This window comes from Chrysemys picta, chromosome 7, assembly GCF_011386835.1.
Source record: "Chrysemys picta bellii isolate R12L10 chromosome 7, ASM1138683v2, whole genome shotgun sequence".
Lineage (NCBI taxonomy): Eukaryota > Metazoa > Chordata > Testudines > Emydidae > Chrysemys > Chrysemys picta.
Genome location: NC_088797.1, coordinates 24,785,150 through 24,802,623, shown reverse-complemented (window position 1 = coordinate 24,802,623; position 17,474 = coordinate 24,785,150). Strand labels below are relative to the sequence as shown.

The 17,474-nt window shown below is 41.7% G+C and overlaps 1 protein-coding gene across 3 annotated transcripts in view; it reads right to left on the bottom strand.

Annotated features, from left to right (window-relative positions):
• The window catches only part of DNAH12 (dynein axonemal heavy chain 12), a 181,279-nt gene that overhangs the window by 49,009 nt on the left and 114,796 nt on the right, over window positions 1-17,474 (bottom strand). For all 3 annotated transcript variants that reach the window (XM_065550977.1, XM_065550978.1, XM_065550979.1), the window contains exons 45-50: window positions 15,216-15,410; window positions 14,180-14,313; window positions 13,624-13,786; window positions 7,015-7,095; window positions 4,154-4,330; window positions 916-1,047 (exon numbers count right to left, since the gene is read on the bottom strand). In XM_065550977.1, the coding sequence (XP_065407049.1) occupies window positions 916-1,047; window positions 4,154-4,330; window positions 7,015-7,095; window positions 13,624-13,786; window positions 14,180-14,313; window positions 15,216-15,410 (882 nt within the window). The remainder of the gene's footprint in view (window positions 1-915; window positions 1,048-4,153; window positions 4,331-7,014; window positions 7,096-13,623; window positions 13,787-14,179; window positions 14,314-15,215; window positions 15,411-17,474) is intronic.

Genomic DNA, 17,474 nt, shown 5'->3' with positions numbered 1-17,474 from the left:
GTTGGTAAAAGTCAGATCGCAGCATGTTTAAGGATTTAGTTCAGAATGTTTATATTTTGAAGCTTTAATATACACCTCTACCTTGATATCACGCTGTCCTCGGGAGCCAAAAAATCTTACTGTGTTATAGATGAAACCGCGTTATATTGAACTTGCTTTGATCTGCCAAAGTGCGCAGCCCCGCCCTCCAGGAGCACTGCTTAACCGCGTTATATCAGAATTCGTGTTATATTGGGGCGCGTTATATCGGGGTAAAGGTATACTACTAATCCAAAGTATTTGCCACTTAGTTTCCTCATGTATGTTATCAATATAAGGCCCCATCTTCCCTAATGTTCTAATGTCAGAGCAATGTTCTTTTCCAAGACAGAAAGGAAAGAAATCCAATGGGGTCACATGGTATGAAGATGAAATCTCCTTGAGAATGCAATCAGCCACAGAGAGGAGTCTGTCAGATCAAATATTTCCCCAGACCCTACTTAAAAATCAAATAGTGACTGGGGTGGGGGGAGACCCTTTACTCTAATGATCGGGGGTACCTCATACAATAAGGGAGTTCTGCCTGATTCACCACCTGTAGTGGCTAAGGCATGAGTCCACTTAACTGCCCTGTCTCTACAAAATCAGTAGCAACTCTCAGGGAGAAGGACAGATACAGGACCAGGAGTCACAGAAAGCAGAAAACAGTGAACTCTCCACTCCACAAGCTATTCTGTAGTTCCACAGCAGGTGGATTGGAAGTTGAAGCTGTCTCCTTGTGGACATACAGCCTGCATCCATGGTTTTCTTGAAGGCTGCATATGTGTGTCTAGTTTACAGGGCCCTATATTTTTCATTTGAGAAGAACTGCTATTGATGAACAAATATATTAGAAAAATTATATTCTTATTTGAAATTTACTTTCTGCCATTTTACCTTGCCTCCAATCCCCGTAGGATCTGTAATTCTTTCAGGTTTTATATCTTTCATAACACAGATGGCAGCCATAACTAGTTTGACACCAGATGGAGGATTCTTCATTGATTTCACAATTGTTATATCAGCAGGCTAAAACAAAAGTGACATTTTAAAAATAAAATGTATTGATTTACAGTTTTGTATATCATATGCAAAATACATTAAATTCAACATTCATAACAAAAGAAAAAAGTTCTCAATTTCTCATGACCAAGTAGCATATATGTAGCGAATAAAAACAACAGGAGTACTTGTGGCACCTTAGAGACTAACAAATTTATTAGAGCATAAGTTTTCGTGGACTACAGCCCACTTCTTCGGATGCATACAGAGTGGAATAAATATTGAGGAGATATATATACACACATACAGAGAGCATAAACATAAATATATATCTCCTCAATATTTATTCCACTCTGTATGCATCCGAAGAAGTGGGCTGTAGTCCACGAAAGCTTATGCTCTAATAAATTTGTTAGTCTCTAAGGTGCCACAAGTACTCCTGTCTTTTTACGGATACAGACTAACACGGCTGTTACTCTGAAACCTGAATAAAAACAGAAATGAAAGGAATTTTAACACTGCATGCAATAAATATAAGAATTATAGGGTTTTTTTTAGAAGGGATGATTTGAAAATCTATAGTTAATATTGCCTGAACACAAGAAGAGAGTCCACCAGACAGCAACTTTTTCTTATACTTGGGAGATCAAAATTAGAGCAAGTTTGGTAAGTGTAAACAAACCATACAAAAATCCAAGATTAGGTCAAAAGATTTCTTTGTTCTTATCCCTAGGTGGCACACAAGACCTCTCATATGTTTGGTAAATCCAACTGAACAGTTCATGCAGGCATTTTCTCTACAATACTGTTCTAAAGTCTGGTAACTGAGTCATAATGGTGACTGAAAAATTCAAGATCCAGAAAATTCTTAGCCATATTATAATTTTAAAACAAAAATGTAAGCGATGGATTCCTTGAATGGACATCCCTAAGCTTAGCTGGGTGGAGAAATTAAACACCAACGTTAACATGTCGATTTTGTGTAGTGCCTAATACAGCTCCAGTCTTGCCAATATGCTTGTGCTTAGCTTTAGGAATGTGATTAGTCCAATGAAAGAACTGCATTGGACTACATGTGAGAGTTAAGCATGTATAAATGTGTTTGTAAGGTCTTAATCAGGATTCCTCTTCTCCTCTAAGTTTTTTTGTGTAGTAATAACCAGGTGGTCTCCTAAAGCAACAAATTTAGGGCCTAATCCTGAGACTAGGGCCTAATGCTGAGCACTTCCTGAGACCTCAACTCCCACTGACTTTAACAGGAATTGAGGGTGCTCAGCACCTTGCAGGAGGAACACAGCTCCTTGCATGATCAGAACCACTCATTCCAAAAAGATGGTAAAACAAAGATATACAGAGTGGTGCTCAAAGAAGTTTGTGATGATTTGTCACTAAGCATATAGAGAAAACCTAAAGCAGAGATGGACCAGAAAAAAAGAATAAAGGACAGAACCTAGTAGCTGAGAGAGATGGGAGCCAGGGAAAGAAGGGAGAGAGACACACTGCCTTGGGAAAGTATTTATAAATGTAAGCAGAGTCAGGATGAGCTCTACCCTGACATCTGTTGGTGAATTGTGGCGAGTTGTGGAAAAGAACTTCAGGGGCTGATCTTGTTTGCATAGGCACACACACGTGCCTAGCATGATCCCAAATAGTCATTTTGGCTGCTGTGGGATCCCCAGTTTCTCTGTTATTGGGGCAGGAATAATATAGTGTTGTTACCCTGATTATGTGAATAAAGGACAATGAAACTGTTTCGTGACAGAGGGACTTGCCATCAACTAAGTAGCACTCGCTAGACAAAGGACATGGGTTCCAAAACCCAGTGAATTGAGAGAGGCTGGGGGCAGGTATTTGTACCTGATGGTATGGGCCCCCTTTGAGGGCCTGAAATACTAATTGCACCTCCTCCTTTCTCTACTGTGGACTATCAGAGCTAATTTTAATTCCATTAGGAGTCTAGTTACCCGCTGCTGAGCTGAATTCACTTTGGGACAATGGTGCACCAGCACTGAGGCTCCCCTACTACAAGCTGACATCACTAAAGAGCTAAAATTACTAAGAGCTGAAATCACTGAATGCGGGGGGGGAGGGGCTGAAGATATGTTGCTGAGCAGCTGGTGGAGCAGAGCAGTTTGCGGGATGACTGGAGTGGCTCGCAGGACAGCTGGGGGAGCGGAGCAGTTCGTGGAATGGCTGGAGCGGCTCACGGGCTGGCCGGTGGAGCGGAGTGGTTGGTGGAGTGGCTCGCGGTGAAGGCTGCAGCAGAACCCCATGGAGAGGCGGGGCAGTCGGCCTCGGACCATGTAAGGTGCCCCTTAACACTGCTGTGCCCTCCCCCCAGGCTGGGAGGTAAAACTCTGCAGATAAACTTTTGAACTCTGGGGCTGCACTGACCAGGGACAGAGACTTTTGGGTTGTTGGACTTCTGGGTGACTTTTGGGTTGCTGGACTCAAGAGACTTTTGGGGTGTTGGACTTTTGGGACTTTGGGTGATTTTTTGGGTTGCTGGACTTAAGACCCTGAGGGGAAAAGGATACTGCCAAACTTACTTGCGGGGAGGGTGTCTTTTGCTCATGGTTTGTGTTATGAATCCTGTTTGTGGTGTTTTCCCAACATAATGCCACATTGTTTCCCTCCTTTATTAAAAGGATTTTGCTACACTCAGACTCCATGCTTGCGAGAGGGGAAGTATTGCCTCTTAGAGGTGCCCGGGGGGTGGTATGTAATTGTCCCAGGGTGGGGGCTCGAGCCAGTTTTGCATTGTGTTATTGAAATGGAACACCTAGATACTGAACCCGGCCCTTGTTGCTGCCAACTCAGACGGGCAGAAGGGTTACATAAAGAAAGTCTAGGGAGAAAAAAATCCCACAGGCTTTCAAGCAGAGAAGATATCTGAAACCTGTTTTCTCAAAAGTGCTTTCTGTGTCACACAACAAAAAGAAGTATGCTTTTTAACAATCAGAAGAGGAATAAAAGGATATCTAGTGCATTGTGATTGTCCCCAGATGTCAAAAACGGAGAACTTTAACCTTTTTCAAACCTTTCTCCTTAACGTGTTCTTTGGCAAATAACCCAAAATACACAGAAAAATTAAATAATTCTTTAGAGTGTCATTTTTAAAAATTTAGCTTGCCTTAAGTGTGTCAAGTGCAGAAAGTGCTGCCTCTAGCGCTGGAATTGCCTCTGCCAGGTCACTCTCACACTCATTCTTCAGTTCCTGGGCTTCTGCTGCTTTTTCTGTAGCAATCTCTTCATCTATTTTCACAGTTTTACTTTTTGCTTCCACTTCTGCCGACTCCTTCTCTATAATCTAAAGAAAACCCTCATGAGCAGAATTCACCAAACTTGCCACTGAATGGTGTTTATTCAATCAACTGTCTGGGGCTATGATGTAGAGCATCTATAAAATAATGTTGGTTTACTTCTTTGTCTTTTTCAGTAGGTTAATATTAGAATCATTATTAATTTATGTGACACTAATCTGCATAAAAATGTTTTCTCAAAATAAACTGAAAAGAAAAGATCTGTAGGTAAGGGGAATTTTGTAGGAGTAACATAACATCTCTGTGGACCCACGTCAATAGCTAGCAGAATCAAAGAAACATAAGCAGCCTTAGATTTGAAATTGGAACTGAGACATATAAAGGTTGTTCCTTGTACTAAATAAGGGCTTTATATCCCTACAATTTTGAAATTCCTACCAAGAAACCCACCACTACATGCACTAAGATTAGTTACTACAAATAGCTGTTTTTACAATCCTTTTACAGTGTAAAAAGCCACAAGTTTACCGGTTTCAGAGTAGCAGCCGTGTTAGTCTGTATTCCTGTTCTTTTTAAGTTTACTGGTGATTTTTTTTGCATCATGCTGCAACTTAAAAATGGATTTGTTATGTAAAATGATTTTTACAGGCCCCTAGTCTGTAATATAGACTACACCTATTTTGCTTTCTTTTGAATGAAGAGGCCATCACTTAATTCAGTGCAATGATTCCCTCCCAATTCTATAAATCTGATGACTAGTTTCCTCAAAGCTGATGGGTGCTGGGGACTCTGACCTGGAAAGCAGATTTGTCAGAGTAGGCGGAATGTACTGGAATGCATTTTTAGAAAGCCATTTTTAAGTAACAGCCAAGTTGACAAAAATGTCAAGAAAGATGTCCTTCTATTTGGTACTACAGTTATTGTTAGAGCAGCCACGTACATCTACTAAGAGAGAGTTACGCTACCAAAATCCACTGAATTTTAATGAGAGTTGGGCACCTTACTTCCTTAGGCTCTGTTGAAAACCCCAGCCTATAACCTTAGGCCATGTCTACACTAGTAGGACTTCAATGGTACAGCTGTACTGGTATACTACACTGGCAAAGTGCTCCTAGTGTAGATGCAGTTTATACCAGCAAAACTGAGCTTTTGCCAGTATAGCTTATTCCAGCCCCATTGAGCAAAACAAGCTATACTAGCAAAAGTGCAGTTTTGCCTGTAAACTGCATCTGCATTAGGGGCTTTTGCCAGCATAGTTATATCAGTCAGGGATCACACCTCTGACCAACATAGCTATACTGGCAGACGTTTTTAGTTTAGACATAGCATCAGTGTGTAACCACAGGCACTTCAAGAACAAGAACAGAGCTCATATCTTAAACTCATGTCCCCTGTAAGACAAACAGCATACAATAGCAGAATTATACTACCCCTTTCAGGAATTCACTGTAAAGCTCCTCCATGAATAACTGAGATTCTGAGGTATGGATAAATATATTGTACAGTAAGCACTCTTAATTAAAAACTAATTGCTTTGCAAGTGGCATTATGGATCTGTAATATTCACACAAACACTGGACTACATGCTTTCAAAGGGTTGCTTAGGCTTTGTCTACACTACAGAGTTAGGTTGACATAAGGCAGCTTATGTCGACCTAACTATGTTAGTGTCTACACTACATATCCCGCCGATATACGTGCTGTACTACATTGACACCATAACTCCACCTCCACAAGAGGCGTAGGGCTTATGTCGGTGTAGTTAAGGTGACAAAGTGTCTGTGTAGACACTGCGTTCCTTACGTTGGCTGTTGGCTGTCATTCTTTTCCACTGAAGCCGTGAAATTAACAAGAAAGCCGTCTCCCGAGCCAGGCTGCTACTAGGTCCTCTCCAAGCCAGACTGCAACCCAGGCTCCCGGCTATGGCTGCCACCCGGGCTCCCCACTCTCCACTGGGAGCCCTGATGCCCCTCCCCCTGGGGTCCCAGTTCCCCATTCCCCACCGGTAGCATGGCAGCTGACTGGACTTCAGGCGTGGATCTCCCTGCTGGAGGCAACAAGTCCTGGGCAGCTTCTCCCCAGCTCCTGGCTGGAAACGGGGAGGCAAGAAGCCCAGGTGGCTGCCCTCTGCTCCTGGCTGGGAGTGGGAAGGCAAGAAGCCTGGGCAGCAGCCTCTCCCCCCACACAAACTCCTGACTAGGAGCAGGGAGGCAAGAAGCCTGGCAGCTGGGCTCCCGGCAGGGAGCTGCACGGAGCTGAGAGCCCTGGCACTCAGCCCCCCACACTGCCCTTCTTCAGTTGGTGGAAGTGCTCCTGGTGAGGACGCATGCCACCAACAGAAGGAAGGTAATGTGGACACCAGCCACCGCAGTAATTACCGTTATGGGATACCATTATGAGAGACAGCTTTACGTTCTACTGGGCCTTCGTAGAGCTTTACCAGCAGGAGCCTCTAATGGGAAGCCCTACTTCCCCAGATTTCATGGAAACCCCACCTTATCAACATGATAGTTGCTAATTAAAATAATCATTTAGTCATTACAAATAACTCAAATTATGTATTTCAGAGTAGCAGCCGTGTTAGTCTGTATCTGCAAAAAGAACAGGAGTACTTGTGGCACCTTAGAGACTAACAAATTTATTAGAGCATAAGCTTTCGTGGACTACAGCCCACTTCTTCGGATGCATATTATGTATTTCATCATTGAACAATATATTTGCTTAACTCTACCTTCATCATATTTGCATTATCCACTTTAGCCGCCTCCAGTTTGGGTTGCAGATCAACTAGCTCTTGCTTCATTTCACCAACCTAGATGGACATTTCCTTATAAAATTATCACAGTAGCAGTAAATGCTGATGCTAAAAATATAGCAATAATAAGTAGAAAGTTTAACATTTAAATACAGTATAAAATCAAATATGGGTAATATATTTAAAAGAACCCCATAAAAACTTGTTATATTCCCTGAAAACAGGCTAGAACATTGGTGACAAGAACCTGGGAACATAAGACATAAACCAGAAATGAATCCCAGGACAGTTGAGCCCTGCCCTACCATACAATCGCACTCATAAATTTGTCCAGCTCGCTCTTAAAACTAATTAAGCTATTTGCCCACACAACTCCTATTGGACTATCACTCCAGAAGCCTTATAATAAGCCTCAAGCAGCCACTTGGAGTGTGTTGAGACCCTTGATCTCAACCCGTCAGTACAGCAAACTCTTGTGGACAGACACTGGAATAAAGATATTTTTGTGGACATTGCTGAGCAGATCTCCATGTGGGGTCACAACCAGAATGCTGACCAATGCCAGATAAAGAAGAAACAGTTCACAATGGCCTACATTAAAGTCAGGGATACCAGAAAATGTCTCACTGCAGAAATATTACCTGTCCATTTTTGGAGGAGCTGGACAGGATTTTGAGCAATTACTCCATTACTCAACCCAAGGAGGTTGTGGACCCTGCTGCCCACCCTGGGGACAAGCAGCAAGAGTCGTCAGAAGAGGAACACAAGGAGGGCAGACCCCGGAAAGCCATGATGTGTTCAGGACTCAGGACCTTGAAGGCTACCCTGTAGGAAGCGAGCCTGATTCCCAGTCAGAAACCTAGGCTGGGGCTGAAGAGGTAGATCCTATGGAGGGAACCTTGGCATGTAAATATCTGTTCTGGGTGCCCCATGGCCACTGACATTTTTGACAGATGTAAGAGAGGAGCCATTCCAAGTCTCCAGTCTCTACTTCCTTCCCTCCCTCCCTCAGCCCATTCTCTCCATCCAGTTACCCCCTCTAACCCCCATACATATTTTTAAGATGGCCTCCCTGCTGAGGTATAAATGCTCTGTAACATGCATTCATACAAGAAAAGAAGTTTACCTTAGGGATAGCACAGCCATACTGTTCTTAATGGCTTTTCACAGGCTTACACAGAAAAACGATGGGAGCAGTTAATGCTTCAAATAATCATCACAGAACCCTATCTAGTTTTCGCTGCAATTTCAGCATGTCTGCTGCAGAGGAGACTAAGTGGATACTAGGACTGAGAAATTGCTCAGTTTTGGGCTGCACACTATGCAGGATAGCAGCATGGTTACTGCCCCGGTATAGCTCACAATTCCCTTCCACACTTGCAGCTCTTCCGGGGAGACCATGTTGGTGAATAACTTCACAGTATATCTTTAGAGCCCTGCACGGACACACAAATGTGTATCTGCATCCTATCCGCAATCCGCAAAAATTATCCGTGGATTTGTAGAGCTTGACACCGGAGGCTGGACTGAGGCTCCAAGGCACACACACATGGAGTCCAGTCGGGGAGACATGCTGGCAGCTGTGGGGAGCCGCAACGGACCCTCCACCTGCCCTGAACCCGGGGCCTGAGCAGCCCCACACCCAGTGTCGCAGCCCCCCACCCAGGGCAGTGGAGGGACCCAGGCTCCCCACAGCTGCCAGCGCAGCTCTCCCTGATCCGGCTCCTTCCAAGGGGATGTCTTGGAGCTGCAGCCTAGCCACGGTAAGGGCCAGGTGGGCAGCTGTGGGGAGCCGCAGCAGACCCTCCACCTGCCCTGGGTGTGGGGCCTGAGCAGCCCCCAGGCCCTGTCCCTGCCCCACAGGCTTTCCGCCCAGGGCAGGTGGAGGATCCATGCCGCGGTTCCTCACAGCTGCCCACCCACTCTTACCATCAGACCCCTGCGCAGATACAAAATTTGTATCTGCATCTGTACTGGTATCTGCAGAAATGGTCTATGGATATAAAGTGGATGCCCGTGGATTTGCAGAGCTCTACCTATCTTGCTGGTCTGCCCTTTGCCTTTTTGAATAAGGCCATTCTCTACCTCCTAGTCATCCAACTCAGCATAATGTCTTAGACGGTCAGGCCTAAAGGGGATGTAGAGGAGATTAGTACCCATCTTGCCCCCATATGCCCCACACACTAATCCCTCTGACACCACATAAGCACCTCCAGGCCACAGCGAAACTGAAAAGCCAAACCAGGAACATAATTCCCAACCCCTCTCACAGTCTCCAAGGCACACCAGCAGCACAGCCGAAAATCCCAATCTATCCCTCCTCATGCATACAGCACTTACCATCTCTGAGATCACCCAAGACTGTGATGAAACTCAGGGAGGGGAAATCAGAAATACATATACAAATGCTATCATTGTCTCTCTGGAATATGAACAATAATAGCATGGTTTTCTCTCCTAGTCCCCCAGCCATGGCATCTGCAGCTGGCTGCCAGACTCTCAAGGACAACAGGGCCTTTATTAGCAGCTGAGAAGCTGGCTAACTTGAGGGGGAAGAAATGGAAAACTCAGGATGAAATGTTCACAGACCTGACCACAGACTGAAAACAACTGAGAGATAGTATTTGAGGTCAGAGAAGGAAAAAGACAGGGATTTTTCCAAAAACTGCACCGAAGTGGCCAGAGATAGCATCGCAGTGGCAGGGACAGCACTGCCATTGCAAACAACATAGTAGAGAAAGACAGGGAGATACAGAGACAACTCCTGGAGACAATACTGATTCCAAATACTCTGCTGAAGAGCACGCTGCTAGCGGGCAAATAGAAAATCCACTGCCCTCAACCAGGATCCTGCCATATTCTATAGGCCGAGGACAATACAGGGTACTGGGAATAACAGCTTATGTTCCCCTACTGTACCCCCACAGCCCTGCCCCGAGGCCATTCCTCTCCTCGGCCCAATGTCAAGGCAGTAACAACAATTGCACCTGAAAACCCACCTCTTTCAAGCCATCTAATGCCTCTGATAACTTTGAGCCCCAACACTCAACAGCAGAAGGCCCAAGAACAAGGAGAGGCAGAGGTACAGCATATACTTGCTTGTTAATTGGAGCCTCTCCATATTGTTGTGTTCTGCCCTCCACTACACTGGAGTTTATTTTTATAGTTATTTTAAAGTTGTGTTTCATTTTTGTTTTAAGTAAAGGTTTATTTCTGTTGTTATATAATAAATTGTTGTTTAATAAAAAAATAGTTAAACTCATTCATAAAGAATCAGCAATCAATGTTACACAGAAAATCTGTAAACTTATATGTAACTCATAGGTTTTCACAAAAGTATAAATATAAGAACATACAAACGGCCACATTGGGTCAGACCAAAGGTCCATCTAGCCCAGTATCCTGTCTTCTGACAGTGGCCAATGCCAGGTGCCCCAGAAGGAATGAACAGAACAGGTAATCACCAAGTGATCCATACCCTGTCACCCATTCCCAGCTTCTGGAATAAAGGTACTGGCACAGCACAAAGGTGCTGTTACAACAGTTAGAAGCACATTTGGAGAAACAGAACAGTTTCTAGTAAGAGTTGAAGTTCATCAAGGCTCAGCTCCAAGTTTGTTCATGTTAGTGCTCAATCCAGACAGTAGCACCCTGGTGCATGCTTTCTGCAGATTATGTAGGGCTCATGAGGGAGAGTAAAGGGGAAGTGGAAAAAGATATAGAGAGATGGAGTTTAGTAGTAGAAAGAAATGGCCTGAAAATATGCAGAAATAAAACACAATATTTGGTCTGTAGATTTGTCTTCCTGCAAGGTAAGCCACTACCAAAGGTACAGAAATCCATGTACACAGGTTCAACAGTACACGATAATGGTCAACTCAGCTACAAACTTATATGCCAAACAGGGAAGGAATGGACTGAGTGGAGAGAAGTGAGTGGAATGATCTGCAACAGGAGAATGCCTTTCAAATTGAAAAATAGGATCTACAAGATAGTAATTAGGCCTGCACTTTTATATGGCTCAGAATGCTGGGCACTGAGGAAGAGACAGGAGTAGATATTGAATACAGTAGAAATGAAAATGTTAAGATGGATGCTCAGAGTTATAAAGATGGATCATCTTCAGAACAAATGAATTAGGGGAAGTGTGAAGATGGTACCAACTATAGAAAAGCTGAGGAAATCCAGGATGATTTGGGCACACGAGAAGTAGATTGGAAGACTATAAAGGAAACAGGGTGTTAAACTCAGAAAGTGGAGGGTAAGAGAATGGTTGGAAAACCCAAAACTAGATGGATGGATGTTGCACAAAAGGATTTAATTTGCTGCAGAGTTTCTGAGGAACTTCTTCAAAAGAGACTGGAATGAAGGAGGAGGACTTGAAGAGCTGACCACATACAAAAGGAAGTAAGGCTAGTAGATGACGACGATGAAAAAGGTACAGACACAAGATAAAATAAGGAGTGGCACAATGTGCCACTTCTACCACCCATAAAAGAAACTGCAGTGCTCACAATCCATTCCCTCTCCTGCCCCCCAGGATAACAACTAGATGTATAGCTGCACATTTTCAGGCCTCAGATTCAAAGTAACAGCAATAGGTATCCCTGACAGTATTGTTCAGTCTGTTCCCATTTTCTACTGCATGCCTTGCTGGCTGCTCAAACAGCTGAACAAGCTAAGCCAAGCCTCAGCCTCCCACCCACCATTAAGACTTTCTCCCTTAATTTCACAAATATAGTGAAAAATACAACATGCAGCTATAATCTTAGGCAAGTTTTTTCCTGCAGCTTCCCACCTATTCCACAAACAGCACCACCTTTCTTTCAGACAGCCCAATGTACACTTCACTACCATTCCACAACTACTGACATAATAGTTAAACAGTTACTTCCTACTGTCCAAGTGACCTGTGAATGGCTTCATTAACCAGGAAAATAGAGAATAAGCTGGGTCTCTCCCCAGATAGTTGAAACAATCTCCACACCAATAATATCCATAGTGAGCTTGGATGCAAACTGTCCTTCCTCCATTAAGGACTGCATTCTGAAAGATCCTGCTACTGTGGACCCTTCCAGATTACCCTATATTTATGTTAATAAGCCTGCCACAGTGATCAACCAGTCCTTGGCACACCAGGCAGAAATACCCCTTTCTGTTTATAAACTCTGAGCTCTGGTACAGGGGGCATACCGGTCCCATCAACTGCTCCAATACAGTATGGAAACCCAAGCATGCAAAGCCATCTATGTCCTGAGCATTACCAAGCTTTATAACCTGGTGCCCGTGCAACAGTTCTTTATGCATGGCATCGCACATCTGCATAACAATCGCATCAGCAGTCAGTCTCCCTACACCTAATAGGTTGGTTACAGATAAATGACATTTGTGAGTGGCCAGCTTCCGATGGCATTGGCAACCTGCTTCTCAACAGGTATGGGCACAGCATGTTGGTATGCTGCCATTGCAACTCTAAGGCTACTTCAGCCCAGATCTCAAAATAGGCTGCCTTCATCACTGCTGGTCATCCCAGGTGTGGAGAACAAGCTGGTTTCCCAAGCCCAGAAATAGCTCCAGTAGTAGCAGTGGCTTGGTGTCATCCTCATCATCCTCCGTCTGCTGCTCCTGAAGCTGCTGCAGCTGGAGGACCCACTGCTGCAGCCACATCATCTGCTTGGTGATGCAGCTGGCGAAGTCTAAAATGAAACCACCCTGCTCAGAGAGCTAAAATGCAGCTCAAACAGCCTCTGAGTATTTGGAGTTGCCAGAATAGTGGAGCGGAGCATTGTTGGTTCCATGCTCACTGACAGCAATCTGAAAATGGTGCTAGCCCATCCAGAAAGAGAGGAAGCATGGGACAGAGGGAGCAGAATCATGGGATTTTTTAAAATTTGAACCCAAGCCCCAAAATGTCACTGGCTTCCACTATGCATCCCACAATGTACAGCGAGAAAAATCCCTGAAAATACACAACTTAACAGCAAAACAAAGGACCAAGGGATACCCTCCAAGAATGCCACACAGTATGCAGCAAGCCCCAGCCATGTATGTACACAATGATTTAAATTGAAAAAGGGTACAACCGTCCCATATGCACAATATTCATGCAGTCTGCATGTTGTGCATTATCTGGCACATGTCTACTCACTGTGGACTAAACCCCCTGTGTAGACAAGCCCTGAGATTTCTGCCCAAAATATATCCTGAATTGTGAAAATCTTATAAGAGCTCCTGTTTTCATGCCACTTCTGATATTCTGGCACCAAATCTCACATGAATAGCTATTCTGATGAGGTTTTGGCTACATCTGAGCCAAAACTGAAAAATAAATTCTCTGCTATTTTTAGAGAGAGAAGGTGGGTGAGGTAATATCTTTTACTGGACCAACTTTTGTTGGTGAATGAGACAGACCACTTTTTAATCCAAAACCAAAACCATAGGGGTTGTTTCAGATGTAGGGATTGGAATCTAGCTCCCACCCTGGAAATTTTAAGGTTTTTGATTTGAGGTTCTGCTTTTGGCTTGTCTCTATAGAACTGTTTCTGAGTTCAATTTCTGCCTGTTCTAACATGTGCATCTACTCACCTGAGATTCCGCAAAAGCTAGTTTATCTAGTCCATTAGTATAGCCCTTTTTGGCTTTCATCACAGTATCCCGTTTTTGAGTTAAAAGTTGCTGGAAGGCAGCAATAAGTTCAAGATAAGAAGTAGGAGTTACATAATTATGTCGTCTCAGGGTTTCCAAGAATCTATGGAAAAGAAAGATAATCTTTCTAACTACCATTAATGGAACATAAAAGGGATGGAAAATAAGAAGTGTGACAACTAACAGGAATGATCCATTTGTTTTAAGAATAAAAATGTCACACAAACATGTTCTAAACTTGCACAGTTCTTCAAATTTACAAATTCACAATACAGAAATCATCAGTAATGATGGTGACTAAACTATCTTACCAAATAATGTAGTCCATCACCTAATTGCCTTAATTGTTAACGAATGTTCTCTAACGTATTATTTTTAATTTTAGATTATTCTTCATTTTACCACTTTTGACAGCATAAAAAGTCTCATCTTATCCTCCTTATACCTTTATTTATATAAAATATTACCCCGTTTTTAAAAAATATACAAAACTAACTTTTCAGAGAGTGACAAAACAGAAGTATGGAAGTGTTTACAGATGGGCACCACTTCTTGCCGTTCGTTGTCTGTGAGCTGAAGTGTTTCTAAGAATTTATTAGCCACACGTTCAAGGGCATCTTCAGGCCATGGCTGAAAAAAAAGGCAGAGAGAGGACATAAAATGTATGTGTTACCACTCATAATTTGTGCAAAGGCATAATTTTTACATTATGGAACAAGCAATTTCTTTAATGGGTCCAACACAATGTGTCTCAAGAAATGGCTTGCTGGTGGCTAATCAATAGATCTAGCTGTAGTTTAATTGCTGATAACACCATTTGTAAGGAATGTGGCCTTTTATCAATTAAAAGTCATTATCCAGGTTTTAGTTCTGCTAAGGAACCTCTATCTTCAGTTTTTCCCAGCAGCACAGGAAAATACTGAGCACCATCACAACAGGAAATCTCCCTAACACTTGTCAACCATTCCAAATTGCTTTCACCTTTGCTTCCAACTTGTTGATTCTGTAAACTGGCAGCAGAAATTATGAACATATATTACTTTTTCACCCAACTGATTTTGTTAACAAAAACATCTAGGTTAATTATACACTGTTATATTGGTAACAAGATTCAGATGTGAACAACTATTTTAAAATCTTAAATGCCTTGAGACACAGCACCTCATATATTATCTGATTAAACAAAACACAATAATCAGCAAATGAAGGAATAAAGCATCATTAGAGAGCAAGTTGTTGATGACAGAGTAACATTAGGTATAACCATGTTGAAACTGGTCAGTACCTACAATATTTTGCATCTAGACATTCTAATTTTTTTAAAATATTTTTCAGCTTTACATGTAACAGGAAGAAATATCAAATAGTTTCTCAAAAATATGACTGAGGATGACTTGTTATATTTTAAATATTTTGAGAGAGAATGAGCCCTGCTCGTTAGAAGGTAAAAGGGAAACATAATGGGGTATGAAAATACAGGTATTAGAAAACTGAAACCATATTTGTTGAGGCAGCAACATATTTTCACAAACCTGGAACCAGTCAATAGTACAACAGTTGATGAGAGAAGGGAATTGTCTCAGACGATTGCGGAAAGCATCTCCGATTGGGCTGAACGCTACCACAACGTGGAGATTTTCTTTGCAGCGGTTCACAAAGTAGGCAAACAAGGCCAGGGGACTGAGTTCATCGTGTTTACTGCCAGCTTGAGCTATTGCACGAACACCCTAGAGAATAATGGGGGGGGGGGGTGGAAGGAGAAGCCATTGATTAATAACCTGTCACTAAATACTGTATTTCAAAATGATTTAAATCATCCTTTTTTGACATCACATGATCTAAAAATGTAGTATAGGTAAAATAAGACAAAATCTGCTAATAAACAGAACAAAATTAGAAAAACAGAACAATAAGCAAATTATATTTGTGGGTGCTACACTAGTATTTATCTGCAACTCTTCCACCACTATTCTAGAAATAATTTCCTGCTGGTTTGACCAATCTAGTATTCTAGATTAGGATAAAGAGTAAACTGGTTAATAAGTGACCTTCTCGTTATGGGGAGGTTATAAATCACATTCTGAAAATGAGAATTTGAAATGGAACCTCTTTAGACAATAAAGTATCTTAGCCTTTTTTAGTAACACAACAATAAGACAATTAAAATCAATCTTCAATCACTTACAAAAAACATTTTAAAAGATATCAATTATTAATATAAATTAAAAGGTACAAATTATTACCCTCATTGTGAGGAAAGTCACTATCATAAAAATAAATGTTCTTCAACCTCTAATTTACATTTTAAGTGCCATACACCACCGCAACCTCCTTAAACTACATTTCATAAAAATAAACAAACTTACTGGAAGCATTTTTGAAAGCGATAGTCAAAACAATCAATTAAAAAGATGTGCAGTATTTACCTACAGGTAGAGAAGGATTCAAATTTCCAGATAAACAAACATTTCACATTTAATCACTTACAAAAACTTTTCTTAGAAGAAGAAACCTTATGTTCTGAATATATGAAGCGTCTACCCCATTACTCTCTACTGTTCTTTCATTACAATAAATACTGATCTCAATTAACTAACAATCCGCAAAAAACAGATCATCCGTTTCACTAAAATTCAAAAGTTTTTTCCACAAAATATGACTATTTCACATAACCTAGCAATTATTTTTTAGAAATCTATAAAGTGGAAAGATAGATTGGTGATAGAATTATTTTGATGGAACATATTTTCATGAATAATGAATGAGTTTATCTCAACTGACATGCTGCAGAATAATTACCAAATTTAAATGCTACATGGAAAGAAAATTATTTGAAATTAAAGAATATGTTCAAAAGAACTATGAAATTGAAACAGAACTATCCGAAGCCAATCATCTTTAATAAATACTTGGTTAAAATGAAAAGATAATGCCTTAAAAATCCAACCAATTTAAATCATCATATAATCTAACTTCTTTGCAAAATATATGGAATGCTGCTCTCAGTATATTTATTATCAAACCACAATGAAAGAAAAAAATAAAAGAAAATGTATCAAATAACATAACTAATTAAATAAACACATTTGTGCATGTACTATATACCAACTTCCATGAGTTTTGGAAATGTAACACCATGATGGTTCGTTAGTTGACATGCCATGGATATGTGAAAAGATTAAGACCTAGATTTTCAAAATACTACACTAATTTTGAATGTCCAACTTATGAAACCTAAGCCCCGATTTTTGGAAGTGCTAAGCACCCAAAATGAGTGAACACTATTCTGAAAATATAAGTCTAACCCTGTTCTGGGAAGATATAATTGATGACATAAATTTTCTGCCCATTTCTGGCCTTGGATATACTAGTGCACTTGCCGCTGATTTCCATGTGAGCTGCAGGTGTGCAGTGAAAAAGTGAATTGTGCTTTTATTATGGTATTCCACAAACAAAACAACCCTCCCTCCCCCCCCCCAAACACCAACAATAAACATACACCACCAAACGACATCATCCTACCTTTGTTTAAAAGGGATTGAGGTAGGTTAAATGTGACATTTCCCCCCCCCTCCCAAGCAAGCCCTAAAGCCAAGGAAATGCCTAGTTATGGGACATTTAACCATGCCCTAATGCCCACACAAGAAGCTTCTACTGACAGAGACTGACTACATAGTCCCAGAGAACTTATTTCTTTCTCCAAGTAATAAGAAAAAGGGCAGAACCATCATTACAAGCTCAGCAACATTAGCAAATATTGAGGGTTGGCATATAAGCACAAGTTATGTGTA